At 43.6% G+C, this 25,998-nt stretch overlaps 1 protein-coding gene across 4 annotated transcripts; it reads left to right on the top strand.

Annotated features, from left to right (window-relative positions):
• Positions 1-7,530: 7,530 nt before the first annotated feature.
• LOC130040399 (E3 ubiquitin-protein ligase TRIM38-like) lies at positions 7,531-24,803 on the top strand. Of its 4 annotated transcripts, none has more exons than XM_056132474.1 (8): positions 7,531-7,706; positions 8,332-8,462; positions 9,531-10,094; positions 17,480-17,575; positions 20,943-21,173; positions 22,306-22,328; positions 22,429-22,541; positions 23,812-24,803. In XM_056132474.1, exons 3-8 carry the CDS (start codon positions 9,690-9,692, stop codon positions 24,330-24,332), a joined length of 1,389 nt encoding a protein of 462 aa, XP_055988449.1. In that variant the 5' UTR covers positions 7,531-7,706; positions 8,332-8,462; positions 9,531-9,689; the 3' UTR covers positions 24,333-24,803. The 4 variants fall into 4 exon arrangements, with proteins under 4 accessions (XP_055988449.1, XP_055988448.1, XP_055988450.1 ...); XM_056132475.1 differs by lacking the exons at positions 7,531-7,706; positions 8,332-8,462 and adding exons at positions 8,021-8,123; positions 9,175-9,309; XM_056132476.1 differs by lacking the exon at positions 7,531-7,706 and adding an exon at positions 9,175-9,309 and having other exon boundaries at positions 8,402-8,462.
• Positions 24,804-25,998: the final 1,195 nt, after the last annotated feature.

Below are 25,998 nucleotides of genomic sequence, written 5' to 3' on the forward strand. Positions count from 1 at the left end.
CTGGCATGGGGGGTATACTGGGTTTTTGTTGGTGGGAAATGTGCACAGGTGAAGGGACGGGGTGTTTCATCATTGTATAACCAAGACTTAAACCCAAAAGCTTTGTAACTGCTCTCATGGTGATTCAATAAATAAATTTATTAAAAAAATAGAATAGAATAGAATAGAATAGAATAGAATAGAATAGAATAGAATAGACAAAAGGGAGGTCCCACCATGGGACTGGGATGGACTTAAGGAAGAAGGGGGAGTGGCAAAGCTACCCCCAGCATCAAAATGGAATAATCTAGAAAGCATAAATACACGATCTTGGTGCAAGCTGTTATGACAAGAGACAGGACCCCCATGGGGAAGGACAAGCTGAACTGGCCTGAGGACTTAGTCTAGAATTTATGGTAAAAGCCTTGCCTTCTCTCAGCCCCGAGAACTAAGTGTTGGATTCTTTATCTCTTTCTGTGTTTATCCAAACAACTACAAGTTTTGATATCCTATACAACTAGAGGGCAAGATACCCTCCACAACATTGAAGCTAACGGTATCTTTAAAGGTGACACACCACTGATGAAGCAAGTGGAAACAGAGATAAACAAATGGGACTATCTTAGACTAAGAAGATTCTGTACCTCAAAAGAAACAGTGACCAGAATACAAAGACAGTCTACAGAATGGGAAAGGATATTCACCCAATACCCAACTGATAAGGGGTTAATATCAAGGATATACAAGGCACTGGTTGAATTCTACAAGAAGAAAACAACCAATCCAATCAGAAAATGAGGCGATGAAATGAACAGAAACTTTCTCAAAGAAGAAATTCGAATGGTCAAAAGGCACATGAAAAAATGCTCTTCATCACTAGTCATCAGGGAAATGCGGATCAAAACAACAATGAGATATCTTACACCACAGAGACTGGCCCACATCCAAAAGAACAAAAGCAAACAGTGTTGGTGTGGATGTGAAGAGAAGGGCACTCTCCCTCATTGCTGGTGGGAATGCCAACTGGTTCACCCTTTTGGAAAACAGTATGGATGTTTCTCAAAAAATCAGAAATTGAGTTCCCATTTGACCCAGCAATACCACTGTGGCACTGTGGCACTGTTCATCGATTTGCTCAAGCGGGAACCAGTAACAAAGGATTACCAATCAGATGCGGGTAGTGCAGACCTCCCTATATAACCCTTATATAACTTTTATGTCGCCCTTATGTAACTCCAACTTATAACCAATCAGCTAAGTCCAAGTAGTGAAAAGCCCCTCAGACTGTGGTCAAAAGGGGGGTTGGAGGAAAGTCCCTGTTATATAATGTTATGCTACACAAGCACCTCGTTTTTGAGAGTTGGGGCTGCTCATTCCAAGAAGTCTTCCACTGTGTTGGTGGGTCGGATGAGAGCCCTAGATAGACCTAGCCAATAAAGACCCTTTGCTTATTACATTATTACATTGCAACTAGTCTTCCTGTGATTCCTCTGGGAAGACCTCAGCCCAGTTTAACAGAGGAAGGGGGTGGAAAGAGAGAGAGAGAGAGAGAGAGAGAGAGAGAGAGAGAGAGAGAGAGAGAGAGAAAATGGAATGGACTTCTCCTCCAGAGTGGAGAGGGAGCCCCAGTACACATGCACATCGGAACATTAGATATGAAAGTACACTTCTCAAGAGAGGTGATGCATTTGACACATATGCTGGCAGCAATATCTGGGCACCAGTAGCAAATAGACTTGGGCAGCATAGCGTGCTTTCTTTGTTCAAGTTGACGTATATAGGGTTTCTTGAAAGGTACCCCAAAGGGAGCTTTCTACCCAAGGATGAGTCCTTTGCTAGGGTGATTAGCAAGGATAAAGAGTTGGGACTTGTTGGTGCTCTTTGATATTCCTTTCTAGGCCTTTGTTCCTGCTAGAGCTTCTCTCAGAGGGGCTGATTCAGCCTTCTCTGGGTCTGGCAGCAGATAAAGGTCTTATCAGGCCTTAGTTCTTGTGTCCAGACAGTGGATTTTTACAGCCTTGATGCTATTGATTTTATTACTTTTCAGAATGGGGGATGGTGGAGGTTCTTCCCTATCTAACTTCTTAACTACCATTTCATTAGTAACAATATAAGCTGTTGGAGGCAGATAGCTGAAGCTGTCTTGCACACAGATAGTTGCAGAGAGCAAGTCAGGAAGACATTAAATACTTTGCTATCTAATTTTTCCTGCTAATAAGTGACAGATCTAAGACTCGAATATAACATTCTGACTGCCTAGGCTCAATGCTATCTTGTGTTGTTCTTTTACTTTCTACATTGTTTCAACGGAAACGATCCCTTTACTGTTCTTTATAGCTCCAGAGAGTAGAATTCTCCTCTGTAGGTTGGTTATCAGTAGTGACATGTAACTAATGTCTGAGTTGGAGGTGGGGAGGGGATTGTCTTGTGGGACTAAATTCTTAATTCTAACCTTTTCTTGTTGGGAAACAAAATTACAATGATCTAGTACCCATCCCTTCACCAGTGCCCATTCTCCACCACCAATGTTCCCAGAATCCTTCCTGCCGCCCCCTAACCCCCTACCCCCGCCTCTGTGGAAGGCACATTCTTTTTTACTCTCGCTCTCTCTCTCCTTTTGGGTGTTAAGGGAGGGAGAGAGAGAAAGGGAGAGGGAAGCATTCAAGAGAGAACACAAACTTCTCCAAAGGCATAGAGAGTTTCTGCATTAAATACGAAAGTGCACATCTGAAGAGGGGAAATGCAGACAACACATATGCTTGGCAGTAAAACATGGGAACAGGCAGCACATAGTCTTGGGCTGTAAATATGTGTGCTTTTTTGGTTCCAGTTGGCTTTTATTGGCTTTCTCCAAAGCTGTCCCATGTGTGGCTTTCTGAGTAGGTCAGGGTCTATTGCTAGGATGGTTTACCAGGGGGTAGAACTGGGAGCAGTGGATCTTTTATTTACTTATTTATTTATTTTTACTAAATCATCATGAGATACAGTTATAAGCTTTCATGATTGAGTTTTAGTCATACAATGATCAAATACCCATCCCTCCACCAGTGCACATTCTCTACCAGCAATGTCCCCAGTATACCCTCTCTTTCAAACCCTCCCATTGCCTCTATGGCAGACAATTTCCCCCATACTCACTCTCTCTCTACTTTTGGGCATTATGTTTTTCAACACAGATACTGAGAGGTTATCATGTTTGGTCCTTTATCTACTTTCAGCACACACCTCCGATCCCAAACGATCTCTCCAACCATCACTGTCTTAGTGATCCCTTCTTTGTTCCAGCTGCCTTCTCCCCCAGCTTTCGAGACAGGCTTCCAACTATGGGGCAATATTCCTGGCCCTTGTGTCTACTGTCCTTTGGTCTCAGTCTAATCTGATGTTATTTTATATTCCACAAATGAGTGCAGTTCTTCTATGTCTGTCCCTCTCTTTCTGACTCATTTCACTTAGCATGATACTCTCCATGTCCATCCACTTATAAGCAAATTTCAAGACTTCATCTCTCTCAACAGCTTCATAGTATTCCATTGTGTAGATGTACCAAAGTTTCTTTCATCAGTCGTCTGTTCTCGGGCACTCGAGTTGTTTCCAGATCTGGCTATTATGAACAGTACTGCGATGAACATATAGGTGCGGATATCATTTCTACTGTGCTATTTTGGGAGCAGTGGATCTTTATCCTTAAAATTCCATTCCTGGCCTTTGTTGCTGCAGGAATTTTTCTCTGATGGGGGTCCAACCTTCTCTGTTTCTGTGCTGGCACCAGGTAAAGGACTTATCAGGCCTCAGTTTCTGTGTCCACAAGGTGGGTTTTTGCAGTCTTGGAACTATTGATTTTATTTTTTCCCAGGAATTCATTGCCATGGGGAGTCGGGGGAGGGGGTCCCTTCCCTCTCTACCTACCTGCCTCAGGACTGTTCGTTTGTGTTGACCATACTGAATTTGATTCATATTAAACTTGCTTTCTTTGGAAATCTGACAATCTGTTTTTTGAAAAAAAGCCTAAAACTTTGACAGGGAGTCTAGAACACCTTTTGTTTTCTTCATGCCTTCCTTCCAAAGGATCATAGCTAACCATCTAAAGAAAATATTTACCTTCTTCTGATCTTCCCCTCCCCTCCCCCCTCTTTCCCATCCCCACCTCCTACTTTTTATAATACAACGCTTCATGTGTTCAGATACTCTAGCTTTGATCATCTTTGCATTCTGGAGTGATAGCACAGCGGTAGGGTGTTTGCCTTGTGCACAGCCAGCCTGGCCAAGCCGGGTTCAATTCCTCCACCCCACTTGGAGAGCCCGGCAAGCTACTGAGAGTATCTTGCCCGCATGGCAAAGCCTGGCAAGCTATCCGTGAAGTATTCCATATGCCAAACACAGTAACAACAAGTCTCACGATGGAGATGTTACTGGGCACACTAAACCAAATTGATGAACAATGGGAAGACAGTGTTATAATAAAATACAAGAGGTACTACATGGAGGGGCTGGAGCTATAGCACAGCGGTAGGGCGTTCGCCTTACAAGCGGCCAACATGGCCGACCCAGGATCAATTCCTCCGCCCCTCTCGGAGAGCCCGGTAAGCTACCGAGAGTATTCGATATGCCAAACACAGTAACAACAAAGTCTCCAATGGAGACGTTACTGGGCCCCCTCAAGCAAATCGACAATCAACGGGAGGGCCTTTACCTTTACCTTACTACATGGAAAGTATCATGCTAAGTGAAATGAGTCAGAAAGAGAGGGATAGACATAGAAAGATTGCATTCATCTGGGGAACATAAAGTAATAAAATAGGAGACTAACACCCAAGAATAGCAGAGATAAGTACCAGGAGGATTACTTCATGGCTTTGAGGACAACCACACATGCGAGGGGAAAAAGCAGCTCAGATAGAGAAGGGAGCACCAAATAAAGGGTGTTGGGAGGTTCCTCTCAGGATGGGAAATGTGTGATGAGAGTAGACTACAGTCCAAACAAGATTGCCACTCAATATCTCTTTTGCAAACCACAGCACTCAAATGGAGAGAGATCACTTAATCACTTAATCACTTAACTTCCCGTTAGTCGTCGATTTGCTCGAGCGAGCACCAGTAACATCTCCATTTTTCCCTGTCGCGTGCTAGTGTAGCCCAATGGCATCTATTCGCTCCAGGAACATGAAGGGCCTCAAACCAATCGTTCATGATCTTGACGAAGAAGTCTGACCATCTGGTAGGTTGGCGGCCACGCGGTCTTTTGACATCCCGTGGAATCCAGTCGGTACAGCTCTAGTCCAGCGATCGTCTTTAAATCTCATTACGTGACCAGCCCATCTGATTTTTGACACCTTGGCAAATGACACAGCGTCCCTGATTCTTGATCGTCGAAGGATTTCAGAACTCCGGATTCTTTCTCTCATTTGAGTGAAACGTGATATTCCAAGCATAGTTCTATTCTTCTTTGGGAGACTTGAATAGCATTCTCATCCTGTTTGCGTAGGGCCTAGGTCTCTGAGGCATATGTTAATGCAGGAAGAACAGTGGAATCAAAGAGATGTGCCTGGAGCTGGAGGTTCTTCGTCCTCTTAGCTATTTCTTCAACGTTCTTGAAGGCGTTCCAAGCCACTCTCTTCCTCCTGCGCAGCTCGGGTGCCAGGTCATTTGTCATGTTGACTTCTCGACCTAGGTACACATAGCTGTTGCATTCAGAGATGGTCGTTCCATTGAGAGCGAATGGGGCATCAGGAACAAGGCTGTTTCTCATAAACATTGTCTTCGTAAGATTCAGCTGTAGTCCTACCTTTCCACACTCACGGTCAAAGTCGGCCAGCATTTGTGCCGCTTGACTGATGTTTGGTGTTATTAAAACAATGTCATCAGCAAAGCGGAGGTGGTGTAGTTGCCAACCATCTATCTTCACTCCCATTCCTTCCCATTTCAGTCGTTGCATGATGTTCTCGAGAGTGGCACTGAAGAGTTTCGGTGAAATGGTATCGCCCTGCCGCACCCCTCTCTTGACATCAATGATCACTTCTTTGTAGAATGGTGAGATCCTGGTAGTGAATCCGTAATACAGCTCGCGGAGGATCCTGATGGAGAGAGATAACAAAAGGAAATGCCCTGCCACAGTGGTAGAGTGGGATGGGGGATGGGGGATGGGGGAAGGGGGGTCAGAGGGATACTGGGACTGGTGCTGGTGGAGAATGGGCACTGGTGGAGGGATGGGTTTTCGATCATTGTATAACTGAAACCCAAGCACAAAAATTTGTAAGTCTACAACTGTACCTCATGGTGTTTCACTAATAAAGATTTAAGGAAAAAAAAGAGAATTGTTCGACAAAAGGGAATGCCCTGCCACAGAGGCAGGGTGGGATGGGGGGGATGGGTGTGGGAGGGATACTGGGATTCATGGTGGTGGAAAATGGGCACTGGTGGAGGGATGGGTATTTGATCATTGTATAATCTAAACCCAAGCACAAAAATTTGTGAATCTACAACTGTACCTCATGGTGTTTCACTAATAAAAATTAATAAAAAGATGAAGATTTTGCTTCTGCAGTGTTTCTTGTAAAGACTGCAGTGGCTATAGTTCAGAGAGCCAGAAGATGAACATGCTATCACAGAACTAACATACACCTGTTCTAGGCCCTAAACCTTAGTTTATTTCCTTTCTAGTTCTGCTATCGCTGGAGTGATAGCACAGTCGTAGGGCGTTTGCCTTGCACGCAGTCAACATGGCCAACTCAAGTTCGATTCCTCCGCCCCTTTCGGAGAGCCCGGCAAGCTACCGAGAGTGTCTCGCCCACATGGCAGAGCCTGGCAAGCCACCCGTGATGTATTCGATATGCCAAACACAGTAACAACAAAATCTCCAATGGAGATGTTACTGGGCCCGCTCGAGCAAATCAATGAACAACAAGAGGGTCTTTGCCTTTACTTTTCATTTCCTTTCTAAAATTTCATTACTAAAGTACACAGAAATGATATGAAAAATCCTACTAAGACAAAGCAATAGTAAAATGAATAGGGTGCAGAGCCAGGATCAAAGCCTGAGCAAGAATCAGGAAGAATCAGAGACTCCACTGCCTAGGAGCTATGTAACTCCCCACCCCCACCCGCCCCTTCCCCAGTTGTTTGAGACAATAAGGGACCTAGAAGAGGTGAATGTAAATGTGGTTCCAGAGAGCCAGGACTCCCAATGGGTTTAGGGCCAAAAGTAGAAAAATTTTAAGTCTTGTCTCTGAAACTGCTTCTGTGGACGCTTCCTGTTTAGAAAGCAGTTTCCAGTGTTATTACTTGTAAAGAGAATATTAATCCTCTCTGTCTTGTCCCTTTGAGGAAATGCTCAAAGCAAAGCATACTACCCACTTCTCCCATTTCCTCCCGAAGTCCAGCAGGACTCCGCCCCCACCACAAGTTGCAGTGTCACTTTCCAAAGTAAACCAGTGAGTTCGGACTTCCTTGTTGAGGACTCAGGAAGAGGCAGCTGCAGAGGAGACTGGGAGCACGCTGTTGTCTGCAGTGTAGAACAACAACACAACTGTTGGCAAAAGGTTATGTGTGTGTGTGTGTGTGTGTGTGTGTGTGTGTGTGTGTGTGTGTTAGAGAGAGAGAGAGAGAGAGAGAGAGAGAGGTGAGACCCAACAAAGCTGAAAATCCGCAGGGCTTTGCTCCCTAGTTCTCTTCCTGTCTGCTTTCACTTTCACCAGACCCCATGTCTCATCTCAGTTTATCCAGGATGTGAGGTGAGTAAAAACCCAACCGGGGTTCTCTGTGGGATGGGGGGGGGGGCGCGATGCTTCTTCCCAGAGTGTTTGTTGCACCCCTGGGGGTGTGAGAGGGAAGTAACTGGCAAGGGATATAAATCCCGGGAACTGATCTCGACGCCATCTAGAGACCAGTCCTGTCATAGGAGGGGAACTGACTTTCCACTAACCTTGGCTGAATCCTGTTTTACCTCTCAGCATTGCCTATTTAAAGAAACATTTTCTCATTACATTTCATGCTGTCTCTACTTTCTCCCCCTCAAAGTTCCCACAGTGAGAAAAAAGGAACATGGGCATATTCCTAACCTGTTGGAGCAGAGGGAGAAGTTCGAAGTCTTCCATCTCCTGGCTGCTCTCCCCTGCATCAGACTATCAGATACTCTGGGGAACACCGGGGTATTAATGGCCAAGCTCCTACCCTCTTCACAACCCCTTCTGCTCTTCCCTGTCCCAGCTCCCGGGTTCTGTAACGACTCAGGACCCTAGTTCGGTACTTCTGAGAAACCAGGCAGGCAGGAAAGAGATAGTTCCAGAATCTCAAGGTGCTCTGGCCCAGGACCTACCTTTATTTTTTTTTCAGTTCTTTCCATTTTATTTCCTTCAGGTCTGAGAGGATAACAGGAAGAACATTCAGCTTCTTGATTACGCTGGTGGACGTTCTGCTTCATGGTTATCCTGATGGAATGTCCACTGTGACTATACTATATTTTATATAGTATATATATTTTATATATGGTATATATAGTACATATATTTTATATCAATTACGTTTACCTATATTTACTATATTCTCTTGTTCTTTGAGCGTGAGTGGGAGAGAGGCTCTGCTGTTATAGGCTCTGCACCCCCAAAACTTTTCCAGGGTTAGAATCCTTGCCTCAAATCAAGGAGTCTTAATTAGCTGGCTAACTACTGCTCTCAACCCAGCCTGGTTGAGAGAGGCAGCCCCAGGACCTGGAGCAATAGCACAGCGGGTAGAGCATTTGCCTTGCATGTGGCCGATCCGGGTTCAATTCCCAGAATCCCACATGGTCCCCTGAGCACCACCAGGAGTGATTCCTGAGTGCAAAACCAGGAGTAACCCCTGAGCATTGCTGGGTGTGACCCAAAAAGCCAAAAAAATAAAATAAAGTAAAATGAAAAGAGAGGCAGCCCCGAGGGCAAAAGGTGAGGGTTTTCTATAGGGCAAAACCATATCCTGGAATTTCACTAAGCAAGCAAGCAGGTTACAGAAGCAGAAGAAGAATAGCAAAGTTAGAGAAGAGTATGTCTAAACCCAAGCTGCACCTTAATAGTGGCGTGATTACTCAAAACCTATTATGAGAACAGGTGCAGGAAATTCCTTTCGAACCTTTGTTCTTGAGAAAAGGACAATATAAATTCCCCCTTTTTGACTGATCCAACATCAGATGAATGCTCCCATATAACCAGATGTGAATTTTTCCAGGGATACACCTTCATAACTCTATCATTACCTAACTGGCACTCCAGTTACAAAACAGTAATCCAGGCACCAGTGACTCTTGATATTCAGAGAGTGAAAAAGAATTTTAAAACCTCTCCTTGCTGCATCTTTTGTGAGGTAGGCTCTCTTGCTTCTATATTCTCTTCTTGTCCTTGGTCCAAAACACTTCCCCCGATGATGGCATGTTATATTTGGGGGGCTATCAGGTAATAGTAGCCCCATGAACAATTTCAGCAAGGGGACTTTGTCTAGTGAGTGGAGAGAGAGAATATTAATGTATATTTATTTTTATTAGTATCAACGTAAGTGACTACATTGCCTAACATATTCCATAACAGAGTCACATGGCACGCAGCATCTGAATTCTAATTCAATTCTACTCTCCGTCAGAAGCTATCAAGACCTGTAGAGACACAGGGACTCAGGGGACGTGTATTTCAATTCTTCTGCCTCTAGATACAATATTGCAGCATTTCAGGAAAAGCTCAGGGAAAGCCATGGCCTCAAGCACAACTACCAAGAAGTTGAGGGAGGAAGCCACCTGCTGCATCTGCCTGGAGCTGATGACTGAGCCCGTGAGCATCAACTGTGGGCACAGTTACTGCTGCCAGTGCATAGTGGGCATCATTGAGAAGCAGTGCTTTATGACAGCACAGAGGAGTTTCCAGTGTCCTCAGTGTCGAGCAACATTTAAAAGGGAGAGCCTCCGGCCAAACAAGCAACTGCAAAACCTCATTGAAGCCATCAAGGAGACAGAGTGTGAGAAATTGTGTGAGACACACAGAGAGCAGCTGCACCTGTTCTGTGAAAACGATGAACAGCTCATCTGCTGGCGCTGTGAGCGGGCAGAGCACAAAGGACACAGCACAGCTCTTGTGGAAGACATCTACCAGAGCTTCAAGGTGAGCTTGAAGTCCTTCAAGGTCCGAAGGACTTCTCTGAACCTAGGCATGCATTGCTCCACAAAACAATGTTTTATTTGTTTTGTTGTTTTGTTGGAATAACATTGACATTGTTTATATGTTTGAGGGATATTATTTTCAGCGTTCTTCAACAGTGAATTGTCAAGTCATTTTGACCAACCTCCATCTACTGAAACTTTGAGCCCTCTGTGTCTCCACTGCTTCTTTCTTTCAATCTCAGTTCTGTACCCCCAAATGAATTGTTGGTTTGGTGTCTTTCCTTGCTGTTTTTTTTCTCAGCTGATGTATGAAATTTTCTTGTGATTTTTTTCACTCTTGTTGAATTATTTTCTTTGCCATGATACCCGGGCTGGCGCGATAGCACGGTGGGTAGGGTGTTTGCCTTGCACGCTGCTGACCCTGTTCAATTCCTCTGCCCCTCTCAGAGAGTCTGGCAAGCTACCAAGATTATCCCATCTGCATGACAAAGCCTGGCAAGCTCCCCATGGCACATTCGATATGCCAAAAACAGTAGCAACAAGTCTCACAATGGAGACTTACTGGTGTCCACTCGAGCAAATCGATGAACAACGGGAGGACAGTGCTACAGTACTACAACCATGATACCCTTCAGCCCTATCCATATTATCACAGTTGAGGAGATTTTATATTGTCTATGCCTGAGTTGGGCTGGAGCGATAGCACACTGGTAGGTCGTTTGCCTTGCATGCAGCCAACATGGCCAACCCGAGTTCGATTCCTCCGCCCCTCTCTGATAGCCCGGCAAGCTACCGAGAGTATCTCGCCCGCACAGCAGAGCCTGGCAAGCTCCCTGTGACGTATTCAATATGCCAAACACAGTAACAATAAAGTCTCCAATGGAGACGTTACTGGGCCCGCTCGAGCAAATCGATGAACAACAGGAGGGCCTTTACCTTTACCTTTACCTTTACCTTTACCTTTACCTTTATGCCTGAGTTGAATTCCATTATGGGTACACATCATCTTTACCCACTAGGATTATTCGCACATCTTGTCTATTTTAAATAGCATTAATGTAATGATCATTAGAGTGGATTCATGATGTTGTCTCTTCTTGATGGATAACTAAGATTAAAATTGATGTTTTATATTATAAGGATAGGTGGATAGTGGAGGTCAGCTGCTGGGGCTGGGTCCCTTGGGGCAGGGAGGGTTCTCACCCACACCCCCCTGCTTGGGTCCCCCGAATGAAAACAGCCTGGCAAGGAGTCTTGTGAAATGGTTATGAGGGCCTCATTTTATGCTCCCTTCCGGAAGAAGCCTCTGTGAGTTCGAGGATAAGTGATTATTCTGAAAATTTTTTTCTTTTGGGTCACACCCGGCAATGCACAGGGGTTACTCCTAGCTCATGCACTCAGGAATTACACCTGGCAGTTCTTGGAGGACGATATGGGATGCTGGGAATCGACCCTGGGTTGGCTGCTTGCAAGGCAAATGCCCTACCTTCTGTGCTATTGCTCCTGCCTCCTGAAAATTTTGTAGTTTTGAAAAACCTCTATGATTTCTAAGGAGAATGAACCAATTTATATTTTCACCAACAATACATGAGTAATTTCTTTTTTCCACAACTTTGCCAACACTTGTTTTTTGAGTCTTTGTGTTAAATTTTTAGAGCATGGTCTCAGAGGTGAGTTATTATCTCATTGTAGTTTCGATTTGCATTTCCCCCATCATAATGGATATTGAGTGTTATTTATGTCCCTGATGATGATTTGTATATTTTTTTCAGAAAACATCTATCGATCTCTTCCATCTTCCCTTCTTGTTTTTTAGTTTCCTGTTGGTTTTTGTTTATTTGTTTATTTTGGGGCAACACCCAGCATTGCTCAGGGTTACTCCTGGCTCTGCATTCAAAGATCACTCCTGATGTGCTCGGACCATATGGGGTGCTGGAAATTGAACCTGGGTCAGCCTCCTTCAAGTTAAGCACTTAATCTTCCCATACTGTATCTCACCAGCCCTCCTGATCTTTTTGTTTTTGTTTACAGTTTTAATATTTCTTTCAAAATCTTAATCAATCACTTGTTGGATGTGTACTATGCAAATATTTTCCCCATTACATAGAATGCCTTTTGTTTTATTGATACTTTCTTTCAGTGTGCAAGTTTGTGTATATTTTCTGTATAGTCTCAATGTTTATTTACTTTTGCTTTTGTTTCCCTTGTTAAAATTGACATCTCAAATTTCTTCCTGAGCTCACTGTCATTGGGCTTTTTTCTTTGCTTTCCTGCATGTACTTTATGGCTACAAGTTCTATATCAAATTGCCTCAAACATTTTGTGTTCATTTTTGCGTATGGTGTGGAATGATGATCTGGTTTCTTGCAAGTAGATAGCTAGTTTTTCCAGTGCCATCTGTTAAAGAAATTTTCTAAGTCTCCATTGTATGTGTTTATACCCTTTGTCACAAATTAAGTGCTCAGATATGTGTGGCTTTATTTCTGGCAGTCTATTGTTTCTAGTAATTTTTTGTGGATTCTCTAGAATTGTATGTATGATATGGAATCTGCAGATACTGATAATTTTACTTCTTTCTTTCCAGTTTGAATTTTTTCTTGACTTTTTACTCTAAGTCTTCCAGTACTATATAAAATAATAGTGATGACCATAAATAACATTCTTGTTCTTGATTTTAGGAATAAAGCTTTCTTTTGCTATTAAGTATGATGTTGGTTGTGTATATGTTGTGAATGTTTAGTTTTGTGTTTAGAAATGTTTCTCTATCATTTTTAGAGCATTTTTCCACAAATGGGTATTTAATCATGAAGACACCTTTCTCAGAGGATGAAAAGATAGTACAGTTGGTAGAGTACCTGCCTTGCAAGTGGCCCATCCTGGCATCCCATATAGTCTTCCAATTATATGCACCAGCAGTGATCCCTTAGTGCAAAGCCATGAATGATGTCTGAGCATCACAGAGTGTGGCCACAAAACAAACAACAACCACCAAAGTACCTTTCTCTATGGAAGATGATTTTCTTTTTGTGTGTGTGTATTCAATATGCCAAAACGCAGTAACAAGTCTCAAAATGGAGACGTTACTGGGCCTGTTCGAGCAAATCTATGAACAACGGAAGGACAGTGCAGTACAGTGCAGTGTGTGTAATGTATTAATTTTTTTATTTGCATATAAGCAATAGTTCTGACATTCTAAGTAAAGACTGATCAGGTTTCATATCACCCCTTAATAAATGGTGAATTCAATTTCCTTAGATTTTGTTTAGGATTTTTTTTTTAATTTATTTATTGAATCACTGTGGGAAAGGTTACAAAGCTTTCAGGTTTAGGTCTCAGTCATGCAAATATCAAACACATTTCCCTTTACCAATACTTATTTTTTACCATGAAGAACCCCAATAAAACCCCACCCCCACCCCTCCCAGTCCCTGTGAGGCAGATGAATTCTAGTTAACACTCTATCTGCTTTGATTAGATTCACCGTTTCAATAAAAGATTCACCACTATTATTTAGAGTTTACCCCCCCCCCCCAAATCAGACATGCTGAAAAAGCATTGTGAAGTGATTTGCTTTCTACAACTGGGTTCAAGAATTAAATGTTGGTTTTGGATTTCTGCTATTTTACCTATTGACCCTGGAAGTATTTCTACTGAAAGTCAGATATTTAAGAAATTGGTTTCTGTGTTCTGGAGTCGTGGCCGTGCTGGAGAGCCGCTAGTGGGGGGCAATTGGTGGCCTCGGTAGGGCGTGAAGGGCGGACCGAAACGCCCCCCTTCCCATGAGGTTTTAGTCGCCCCCACTCCCCCAGCTCATACCTGCTGTCCACAAGGCTCCCATGCCGCCGCCATCTTTCTTTCCAGAGAGGAGAGGGCGAATGTGGCAACACCCTTTCCCCTCCGGACAGACATGATGGCCTGGATTAACGCATAGTCCTTTCACTTTTCTGCTCCAAGCTGCCGGGTTCTGCATTAAGTCCTTGTGCTTCTGGGGCCATGACTGTGCTGGAGAGCCACTCGCGGGGGGCAACTGATGACCTCGGTAGGGCGTGAAGGTCGGACAGGAATACCCCCCTTCCCATGAGGTTTTAGTCACCCCCACACCCTCGGCTCATACCTGCTGTCCACAAGGCTCCCATGTGGCCGCCATCTTTCTTTCCAGAGGGAGGAGGGCGGAAGGGAGCAACACCCTTTCCCCTCCGGCAGACTTGCTGGTCTTGATTAACGCATAGTCCGTTCACTTTTCTGCTCCAAGCTGCTGGGTTCTGCATTAAGTCCTTGTGCAACTGGGGCTGTGGCCGTGCTGGAGAGCCGCTCGTGGGGGGCAATTGGTGGCCTCAGTAGGGCGTGAAGGACGGACTGGAACGCTCCCCTTCCCATGAGGTTTTAGTCGCCCCCACACCCCCGGCTCATACCTGCTGTCCACAAGGCTCCCATGCGGCCGCCATCCTTCTTTCCAGAGAAGAGAGGGCAAATGGGGCAACACCCTTTCCCCTACGGGCAGACAAGATGTCTTGCATTAATATATAGTCCGTTCACTTTTCTGCTCCAAGCTGCTGGGTTCTGCATTAAGTCCTTGTGTTTCTGGGGCTGTGGCCGTGCTCCAAACTTAACTCTGATTTTCAGGGAGAAAGGTTGGGTGGTTTACTTCCCATTGATCACTTTGTATATAGAGAGATGTCGCGCGGCCGCACGGTTTTGAGGAAAAGTCCTAGTTCCCGCATACTCGAGCTGTGCTTGTAGAGGCTTCTGGTCACCGGGGTTCCATCTGGGGGAGGTGGGATGCGGTACCTACCCCATCTGGGACTTCCCAGTGATCTCAGCTCTTTTTGGAACCTGTTTTTTTTTTTTCCTCCGGGATCTGTGGTTCCCGCCCTCCATGTGGTCCTTCTCTTTGGCTGTATGTTGTAAAGATGGCACTGGGGGCGGGCTGTGGGTGTGACTTCCGGAATCAGAGGTTACCTGGGAGCTGTAGTCCCGGCAGATTTGAGAAAAAGTCCTAGTTCCCGCATACTCGACCTGTGCTTGTAAAGGCTTCTGGTCACCGGGGTTCCATCTGGGGGAGGCGTGTTTAGGATTTTTACATTTGTCTTTGCCAACGATGTTGGAATAGGTCTATTTTTACAACTCCTGTCTTGTTTTTTGGAGTCAGGATAACATTGGCCTCTTACATGATCCTAGAATCACACTTTGCTTCATTTATTTTTGCGAGAGTTTTCCAAGCACTTGCAAAATAAGGTATAAGATCTTCTAATAGGTTTGTGGAAGTTAACATGAAATCATTTGGTCATAATATTTCCTTTGGGGGATACTTTTGATTCAAGTTTCACTGTCATTGCTTGTACTGGGAGTGTTCAGATTTCTCTTATCTCCTGATTCAATTCTGTAAAATTATCTGCTGCTTAGAAGCTGACCATTTCTTTTACCTATTTCATAGTATTGGTACAGTACATTGAGAGTAGTGCCTTGTAAACCTTTGGATTTCTGTGGTATCTATTATAGGTAAAGGTAAAGACCCTCCCGTTGATCATCGATTTGCTCGAGCGAGTCCTGTAACGTCTCCATTGGAGACTTTGTTGTTACTGTGTCTGGCATATCGAATACTCTCGGTAGCTTGCCGGGCTCTCTGAGAGGGGCGGGGGAATCGAACTCGGGTTGGCCATGTTGGCTGTGTGCAAGGCAAATGCCATACCCGCTGTGCTATTATAATGCTTCTCTAATTATTCTATGAGAGTGTTCTTTCATGTTTCCTAATGAGACTTGCTGCACACATAAAGATTTGTCCATGTTGTTTATCCTATAAAGAAGTAGTTAGGTTACTTTTGTTATTTTGATTTATATTTTTTTCTTCTCCAATATTTATCATTTCTTTCCTTCATCTGGCTTTGGGTTTCATTTGGTCTTCTTTCTCCTTTATTTGCTATAGGATTACAATGTTTGTTTACTATTTTTCTTATTTTGTGATGTAGGCCTATCACATTATGAAATTCCCTCTTAGTACTGCTTAGCAGTGTCCAAGATGTTCTGAAAGCACATGCCTACATTTTTTTTACAACCTTTGTACAGTTATAAAGCTTTCATATGGAGCGATAGCACAGCGGTAGGGCGTTTGCCTTACAAGCAGCCAACATGGCCGACACGAGTTCAATTCCTCCGCCCCTCTCAGAGAGCCTGGCAAGCTACCGAGAGTGTCTCGCCCACAGGGCAAAGCCTGGCAAGCTACCCGTGACGTATTCGATATGCCAAACACAGTAACAACAAGTCTCATGATGGAGACGTTACTGGGCCCGCTTGAGCAAATCGATGAACAACGGGAGGACCGTGAGTCATACAATGATTGAACACTAATTCCTCCACCAGTGCACATTTTCCACCACCAATGAACCCCATACCCCCCCATCACAATTCTTTTCCTGCCTCTATGACAGACAATTTCCCCCATATTCTCTCTCTAGAGTGTAATTTCCCCCATACTCACTCTCTCTCTCTGTTGGGCATATTGGTTTGCAATACAGATACTGAATTGGTATGAAATTGAGATTATAATTATTTTAATCATTATAATCATGTAAACTTTTGTAATGGCAACTTTCTGAAAACTAGTCTGTGTGGTTACTTACGAAACAGATGCTGCAGATGCTGACTGCACCCCAACCTTCAATAGTCCTGTCCATTCCCTTCCACTCTCACTATGAACAGTTGTGCTCTAGATGCCTTATGAGTAAACCCCATTATTGTTTCTAATCTTTTATGAAACTGAGACAACACAATGTGTAAGAACATGTAATAGAAATTGAAACCACAGCAGACAGAGTCACAATACTGTTTGACCGTATAGCCTAACCTTAATCAACCAGAAAGTGAAGAATGCTCATGATACTTTTCTTTAAGTGAGTATGAGGTCCCCAGTGCATAGAGAAAAGATTGGGTGTTCCAGACATGAGATCGCCATGTATGGCATTGATAAGAGAATTTGCCTGACACCGTGTTCAGGCCTGTGTGTGTGGAACAAAAGGCTGAATATGGTGTGGGAAAGCAATATGGTCCTGGAACCTTATCTGGGCCCAGAGGAGCACTGATAACTTAGGTGCTTTCACTGTTCATTCTTGCCTTTTCTATTCTGACTTAAATCAAGGAATATCTTTGTCACTTGAGTATTACCTTTCCCCTTCCTAAAACTTAGTTTCTACAGCATATAACTGATGTCCAGAATGAGTATCTTATGATTGCCAAGGCAATCAAGTATATTCACTGCACCAACAGACCTCAGCATCTGAGGGCTCAACAAGTCTTCAATGCTCTCATATTTTAGAAAACTAGGATTCCCATCAGAAATCTGTGAAAAGTTGTCAAATCGCATAAACTTTACTATCTCAATTTTTCCTCCAGGAGAAGCTCGAGAAAACTGTGACAGTGCTGAAGGACACAAAAGAACAATATAAGAATCTGAAGCTGTTAACAAGAAAACAAATAACTGACTGGGAGGTAAGATTTTTGTATTTTCTTAAGCTCAAACTAGTTTCTGTCCTAGAGCCAGGCAAAGTGGGGACCAGAGAGAAGTACTTTCTTTTTTTTTTCACTTGATCACTTGACTTCCGTTAATCGTGGATTTGCTCTAGCAGGCGCTAATGTCTTCATTTGTCCCTGTAGCGTACTAGTGTAGCCCAGTGGCGTCTGTTCATTCTAGGAACACGAAGAACCTCAAACCGATCATTCAAGATCTTGATGAAGAAGTCTGACCAAACTTCTTTTTTTTTTAAATTTTTTTACTGAATCACCATGAGAGAGGGCTGGAGCAATAGCACAGCTGTAGGGCATTTGCCTTGCACGCAGCCAACATGGCAGACCCGAGTTCGATTCCTCCACCCCTATCGGAGAGCCTGGTAAGCTACTGAGAGTATCTCGCCCGCACTGCAGAGCCTGGCAAGCTACCAGTGATGTATTTGATATGCCAAACACAGTAACAACAAAGTCTCCAATGGAGACGTTACTGAGCCCGCTCGAGCAAATTGATGAACAACGGGAGGACAGTGATATATATATACACCATGAGCGACAGTTATAAAGCTTTCATATTTGAGTTTAAGTTATACAATGATTGAACACCCATTCCTCCACCAGTGCAGATTTTCCACAGCCAACATTCCATCCCCGTGACATATTCAATATGCCAAACACAGTTCTCACGATGGAGACATTACTGGGCCCACTTGAGCAAATTGATGAACAATGGGAGGACAGTGCTACAGTGCTAATGTTCCATCCCAACCCTTCCCCTGCCTCTATGGCAGGGAATTTCCCCCATACTCTCTCTACACATGGTTTTATTATGGTTTGCAATGGGCATTATGGTTTGCAGTACAGATACTAAGAGGCTATCAAGTTTGGTCCTTTATCTATTTTCAGCACACATCTCCCATCCCAAATGATCCCTCCAACCATCATTGACTTAGTGATCCCTTCTCTGTCCCAGCTGCTTTCTCCCCCAGCTCATGAAGAAGGCTTCTAGCCATGGAGCAATATTCCTAGCCCTTCTACTGTCCTTTGGTGTCAGTCTCGTATTATGTTATTTTATATTCCACAAATGAGTGCAGTCATTCTATGTCTGTCTGTTTTTCTGACTCATTTCACTTAGCATAGTACTCTTCATGTATTTCCACTTATAAGAAAATTTCATGACTTCATCTTTCCTAACAACTACATAGTATTCCATTGTGTCAATGTACCAAAGTTTCTTGAACCAGTCGTCTGTTCTCAGGCACTTGGGTTGTTTCCAGATTCTGGTTATTGTGAACAATGCTGCAATGAACATACAGGTGCAGATATCATTTCTACTGTGCATTCTGCATTCCCAGAAGAGGTATTGCTGGGTCATATGGAAGCTAGCATTTTAAGGAATGCCTATATTGTTTTCCAAAAAGGCTGGACCAGTCCCACAAAAACTACTTTTCTGGCTGAGTTCTCTTGCTAAAAATGACTTAGACTGTTAAAGTACAAAGTCTGAAGTGTCATTTTTTTTCTTATTTTAGTTTTCCATCTCCATGAGAAGTTATCTCCAAATATTAGACCTTTTAATAGTAATCATTTAGAATTTTTAATCTTATTGGAGAGAAGAATTAGGATGCCTACATACCTTTACCTTGTTTGATCCTTGACTGTTTAAAATGCTGAAAGTCTCAAAATTATGGCCTGTCCTGAAGATTACCCTCATCACTTTGATGATTTACAGATCCTGACACTTCATTTGCCAGGTCTGGAAGCCAACCTTAGTGACTAATAAGGAATAGAATCACCCCCGATGGGGTTCATATGCTTCAAGTACATAAAGCTTGTGGGGTAGAGCAATGGGCACCGGAACAGATGAAGCCTGGCCTTGTAAAGTGGCCCTGAAGCAAAGTCTCTCAAAAGGGAGTAACTGGGCAAAATTACCAAAACAGGGTGTTTGTACCAGGTGTCCAACCTCGAGCCTCATTCAACCTCCTAGTCAAATATGCCCAAAATACAGAAACCGTCATGTATGCCTTTATCAAGCTATTCTAACTACAACATACAGTCTTGAAAGGGATTGGACCAGGGTAAAAGCAGAGTAGAAAAGTTAATAGGCCAATAATGCTTAACTTTATGTGATTGGACTTCCTGTAAGACAAGACTCTCTGTAAAAATGTGTGTATTTGGCAATAAACTGAGCTGTGATCAACTGCTCCTAGAAGGTGTTTCTCCACATGCTCGTCTTCCTTTGCCCCATGACCAGGTATCTGCCTGAACCCGGTGCACAACCTGTCCGGGCACCTTGGGGAAAACTGTTCCCCAGTAGAAGCTAATGCAGATCAAGAGGATCAGAACGGTTGCAAGAGCATCCACACTTACAGATGCAGACTGAATATCTCTATTTCCATAACTGGCAAGACTGCCCAGGAATGGGAAAACATTTCTGTATGGGCAATTTGACAAACCCATCTGTCTGCAGTCTTATCCAGCAGGCCAGTGAGTTATTTTTCCTTCTTCAGAATTGTTCTCCGATTTCTGCCCTTATATTTGTGTACAGATGTTAAATTTGAATTCTCACAGGATTGTCTTTTTTGACAATTGATTTTATACTTTCACTTTCGGGAAGTGTTCAAACCATAACCCGGGGATAAAAGGAGTCACCTGAGTGATGGTGAGGGACTTGGGAACCCCTCTACTAACTCTTGGCCAGCAGGCCAACAATTCAATGCTAGGGTCTGAGGGTGTCCTGCTGCTTGGACTCTGAGGTGTTAAGGATTATCCACATCACCCAGTGATGCTCAGAGATTCCCTAAGGATTCATCTGGTGGTACTCAAGTGGTACTTGACTCCTGAGATAAATCTGCAAATAATCAAATGACCATGAGGTGCCAGGATCTAACCAGGGATGAAGGCATGCCAGGAAAATGCCTTAACACCTATAGTATCTCTCCAGCCCCTAGGATCTTGATTTGTTTGTTTTTGTGACCATGATTTACAATACTGTTAATCAAAGGATTTCATGCCCATCTTATTCCAGCCCCTTACCTTTCACCAGAGTGTCCACCTCCCTCCACCATTGTCCCAGTATCCGCCAGCTCTTACCTCCAGTTCATTGTGCTTAGCTTCCTACTAAAGACTAGTTCTCAGTTTCAGCTTCTTTTGTTATACCCTTTTGTTTCTGACTTCCTTTTCTTGGCAGACTGTCTTCCAGATATGCCCAATTACAGCTGGTTGCAAGCGTTCCTTCGTTAGTGGTGCTGATTTTATTTCCACTATTTCTATGTACCTCATATTATTATTGGATCCATTTGTTGGTGAACATTTAGTTGGTTTTTATGTACTGAGCACATTTTATTCATTCTAGGAAAAGACAGAGCGCAGGAAACAGCAAATTCACGCTGACTTCAAAAATCTCCACATGTTTCTGTATGAAGAGGAGAAGTCTTATATATGGAAGCTTGAAAAGGTAAAAGATCAGACTCTAGAGAACTTGCTGGACAGAGAAACCAAACAGGAGAAGCAGATCCAGGAACTCAAGGACCGCATTGTGGCACTGGAAAGGAAATGTCAGGGCTCAGCCCAGAATTTATTGCAGGTGAGACCTTGTCCTGCCTCTGAGTTACTAAGAGGAATTTGTAGGGCCGGGAAGACAGTTCAGGAGGGAGGTCACTTGCATTACATTCATAACAGTGGCTGCCACTCTGATGCAAACCCTAGACACGTGAATGGTCCCCTGATCACCACAGGAGATCACTTCTAAGCAAAAGATCCAGGTGGTATAGTCACTGAGCACTGCAGAGTGTGGCCCCCCAAAATACAAAACAGGCAGTTGAGAAAGATGAGCCAGATGTGCCACTTCACTCAATAATGTGCACCAATGTTAAGAATGTATTGAAAGGCTTCTTACAGATACGTCACTCTACATGCAGGTTTGCTTCCACATCTAATTTCCACATGCATAAAAATGTTATACCCTGTCTACATGGGGATCTTGGGACATGTGGAAAAATAAAAGATCAATGTCCTGCATATACTTTTCTCTGCTCCATACATATATTGCTTTGACTGTCAGACTATCTCTGAAAGACTATTGTAGATGTCTACCAGATATAATATGGGGTAACCTAAAAAGTGCTAAACTTTTCCATGATTTGGTTGTAAGTTCTTGCTCCAAACGGTCTTGTGAGCTACAGAAATAAATCAACCGATTAAAGCAAATGCCTGAAGATATTTGTTCTATAGTTCATCCAATAAAACTTGGACCTTATAGGCTGAGAATCTATAAACTAGCTGTCCTACTACCACATGACGCCTGCTGCCCCTACATAGTAGGACCTACTCAGGGGCTCAGATGGATTCAGCACTGCTTAATATGGGAATCATTGGCTGAAATCATCACTGGAAGCTGGAGGTACATGGGCACACTCCCAGCCATCTCCCCAAGCAGCCCACAGTCTAATGGGGCTGCAGACTTTTCCACTTCCTGAAGTCTACAGTAAGGAAACAACACACTCTGTTGTGGATAAGTGTGTTGCCTTGTGAAAATGCTAGGGGACCAGAATCAGAATCATCCCATAATGGATGGATACTGATGAAACCCATCAGTATCTAAGATTGAGATCAATGTTTTGATGTCTTGGAAGGATATTTTTATAGAACAGTCCTATATGCCAGGCCCCGTGAATGCAAATGTTCCCACATTCACCTCTGGTCTTTGTTTTTTACAGGATATAAAAGACACCTTGAGCAGGTGAGTGTCCATGGAAATAGTGTGGGCAGGGAAGTTCATGGACATAGAGACATGGATGGAAGGAGCCATTGAAGGAGTCTCTGGTCTCTGCTTATTCTAGGAACTCAGCTATCAACCTGGTAAAACCAAAGGAAGTGTTTTTGGAGCTGAATACTGTGTGCAACGTCTCTGAGCTTTACTTTGATGTGACAAAGATGTTAAGGCGCTATCAAGGTATGTTTGATCCCCAGCACCCCATATGACCCCCTGATCACCACTAGGAGTGATCTCTGTGTTTAGAGCCAGGAGTAAGCCCTGAGCACCACCAGGTGTGGCCCCAAAGGCAAAATAAAAAGAAAAGAATAGAAATCATAGTGACTAGTGTTGTGCTTGGGTGAGCCTCAAATGAACAGAGAGAGAGAGAGAGAGACAGCTCCGGATAGGATGAGTTTTTTATGTTAAGCCCGGGATGATGGGTTCCCAAGTGGCAATATGGACAGAGACGTGAACACGATAATGCAACAACAGTAGGAGTTTTATTCCAGTTAACTGGGGTCAACTATCTCACCCACCGAGGGGTCTCTTGATAGTGACCTGACCTTCAAGTGCAAGCAGTTTATATAGGGTTTGATTACATAAGCAGTACAAGCCTTATTGTTTCAGAAAAATCTTACTTAGTTACCAGACAAAGGTGTTTTGACAAGTGTCTAGGGTAACAGTGGTCAGGCAATAGTTAAACAATAATTTCCAATAACAGTTTATTGTTACATAAGCTACTCATTTTTTATGGTTAACAAAAGACAATTTCTGGGGAATTTTGACTGGTGACATAGTGATTGATTGAGCCCACTTGCTGGGCCCAGGAACTTTCCCAGGTTGGGTAGATACGCATTGTTCTGTTTCCTTGTGGGGAAACTGAACCTGTTTCACTACCAGGAACTGAGCCTGAGGCCTATTTGATTTTTCTCATTTCTGCTGCCTCCTCATGGCATCAGTTTCACCCTTACAATTAGAGGCTTAGAGCTGAGGACCCCAAGTCAGAAGAGAAAGAAACTTGGAGACCCCCGTTTGCTGTAAGGGTCTCTCTTTTATTCTCTAAGAGTGAACTATAATCTGCAGAAAGAAAAAAAATGAAGCATCTTTCACAGTCTTCAGGTGCCCCCAAAAATAAACATGAAAAGTCTGTGTCAGTATCTCTGGCCCATTTGGTGTGACCTTCATATGTCATCTCCCAGGCACTCCCCTAAGTGTGGCAGGCCTCCTGCTCCACCATTCATCTAGCGGGCCCTTATCCCAGCCAATTAGGCTGACCTTGGGGCTGGCTTCAGTGTCTCAGTTCTCATTACAGTTTCATAATTCTCATTACATACAGTTTCTTATTTGCAATTTCTTATGTGCCATTCCAGTAGTAAGAAGCAAAACTTGCATTTGAACAAAGACTGGGATTATTTAAGACAAACCATGTTCTCTGCATGTGAAAACACATTTTTTTTTCTTTTTATAGCCAATGTGATTCTAGATCCAGAGACAGCTCATCCTAATTTAGTTCTCTCGAAGGACCAGAGACAAGTGACTCATGGGTGTGTTCAGAAGAAGCCTGACATTCCTGGGAGATTTAGTGTCTTGCCCTGTGTCCTGGGCTGTGGGACCTTCACGTCGGGAAGACATTACTTTGAAGTGGACGTGGGAGAAGGAACCCAGTGGGATTTCGGAGTTTGTCTGGAAAATGTGGAGAGGAATGTTGACACGATACAGGGACCACAGTCTGGATTCTGGGCCATCAGACTAAGCAAAGACAAAGGCTACGTAGCCCTCACCTCTCTCTTAACTCCCCTTCATCTGAAGGAGCACCTTGAGGTTGTGGGGGTTTTCCTGGACTATGATGCTGGATTTGTGTCCTTTTACAATATGAATACTGGCTCCCACATCTACACCTTCCCGAAGGCATCTTTCTCTCATGCTCTTCGGCCCTATTTCCAGGTTTATCATCATTCTCCTTTGTTCTTGCCTCCCCCAGATAAGTAAGGAAAAAAGGCCAAATTTTCCCTTTGGTCAATTTCCATTGAGAATATTATGAAAATACTGGGGTTGGAGGGTAGAATATTGGTCTGATGTTTCATAACCACTTCCATGTTCTTACAACAGAATTGAGCTTTCAGTATAAAATATACATACATTGAAGTAAATGGGTATAAGTACTTTGAAAATAAAATACATGGTGAGCATGAACTGGGAGAAAACAAGGTATCATTTTGCATTACATCACATATTTTTCATGCCTCAACCTCTCCTTATTCTCAGGAGAGTGAGTTCAGATCTTTGATATCCAAGACTCCTGGACTAAACAAATTTGACCTGTTGCAGATGACAGTGTGAAGTGGGGAGAAGAGAAGTGGTGACCTTATGAGGGGAGTTTTGGGGGGAGGATGGGCACTGGTGGAGGGATGAGTACTTGATCATTGTATAACTGAAACCCAAGCACAAAAATTTATAAGTCTATAAATGTACCTCATGGTGTTTCACTAATAAAAAAATGATTAAATAAAAAAAAGAGGGGAGTTTAATGCCTTCCTCACTTACCTGGACCCCCAGGGAAGTGCCTGGATAGTGTGCCACTAACTCCTGCATAGCGTGCGTGCTTATGTCCCACCAGCTCCACTGAGCAATCTGTCAAATTGCGCCTGAGTACCCCTAGATAAACTCCTGTCACTGTCACTGTCCTCCCGTTGTTCATCGATTTGCTGGAGCGGGCCCAGTAACGTCTCCATTGGAGACTTTGTTGTTACTGTGTTTGGCATATTGAATACATCACGGGTCGCTTGCCAGGCTCTGCCGTTCGGGCGAGATACTCTCAGGAGCTTGCTGGGCTCTCTGAGAGAGATAAACTGCAGATAAACTCAGCACAGGAATTAATCCCTGCCACTGGATTTCTCAGGGAGCCTTGGGAATCAGGATGAGAAAGGAACTGTTATTAGCAGGAAAAGGAAGATCAGGCCTATTTGGTGTTGGGATTTTTATAGGTCCATTGCTTTCCCTTGCTGGGAAGAATTTCAAGAGGTGTCTACAGGCCAGGTCCCTGGGCAAGACTGTAGACTGTCAGTCAGCTCACATCCTGGGAGGAACTAACACCAAAATTGAAATTCTCATTTGTAATAAGTGTTGATTTGCTTCCATGGAGCTTAACAAAAGTGATGCCGGCTTTCTCCTATTTAACACTGTATTCTTTAACAATATATTTTAAATTATATGCTAATAAACTTTGAACGTTTACTTATTAATAGCCGATAAAAATGTTATCATTTGGGGTTGGAGCAATCGTCCAGCAGGAAGGGCTTTTGCTTTGTACGTGGTCAAGCTGTGTTCAATCTCAGGCATCCCATATAGTCCCCTGAGCACTGCCAGGAGTAACTCCTGAGTACAGAGCCAGGAGTAAACCTGAGCATCACCAGATGTGACTCCTAAAAAGGAAGAAAAGTTATCATCCATCTATCTTTTGTAGTTTAATTTAAAGGGCCCTCCTCGGAAGAAGATGGGGATAGGAAAAATAATTTTCTGGCTTGACATTGAAAAGGCACGCTGTGTGTGGGGGGAGGGAGATAGAGAAAGTGAGTGGGGTGATCAGGGGTCACTTGTTTTTCCTAACCCAAGTCCGCCCACGTCTAACCCCTGTCCCCACAGGAGTCATGGTTGA

The sequence above is a fragment of the Sorex fumeus genome, unplaced genomic scaffold, assembly GCF_029834395.1.
Source record: "Sorex fumeus unplaced genomic scaffold, SorFum_2.1 ptg000094l, whole genome shotgun sequence".
Lineage (NCBI taxonomy): Eukaryota > Metazoa > Chordata > Mammalia > Eulipotyphla > Soricidae > Sorex > Sorex fumeus.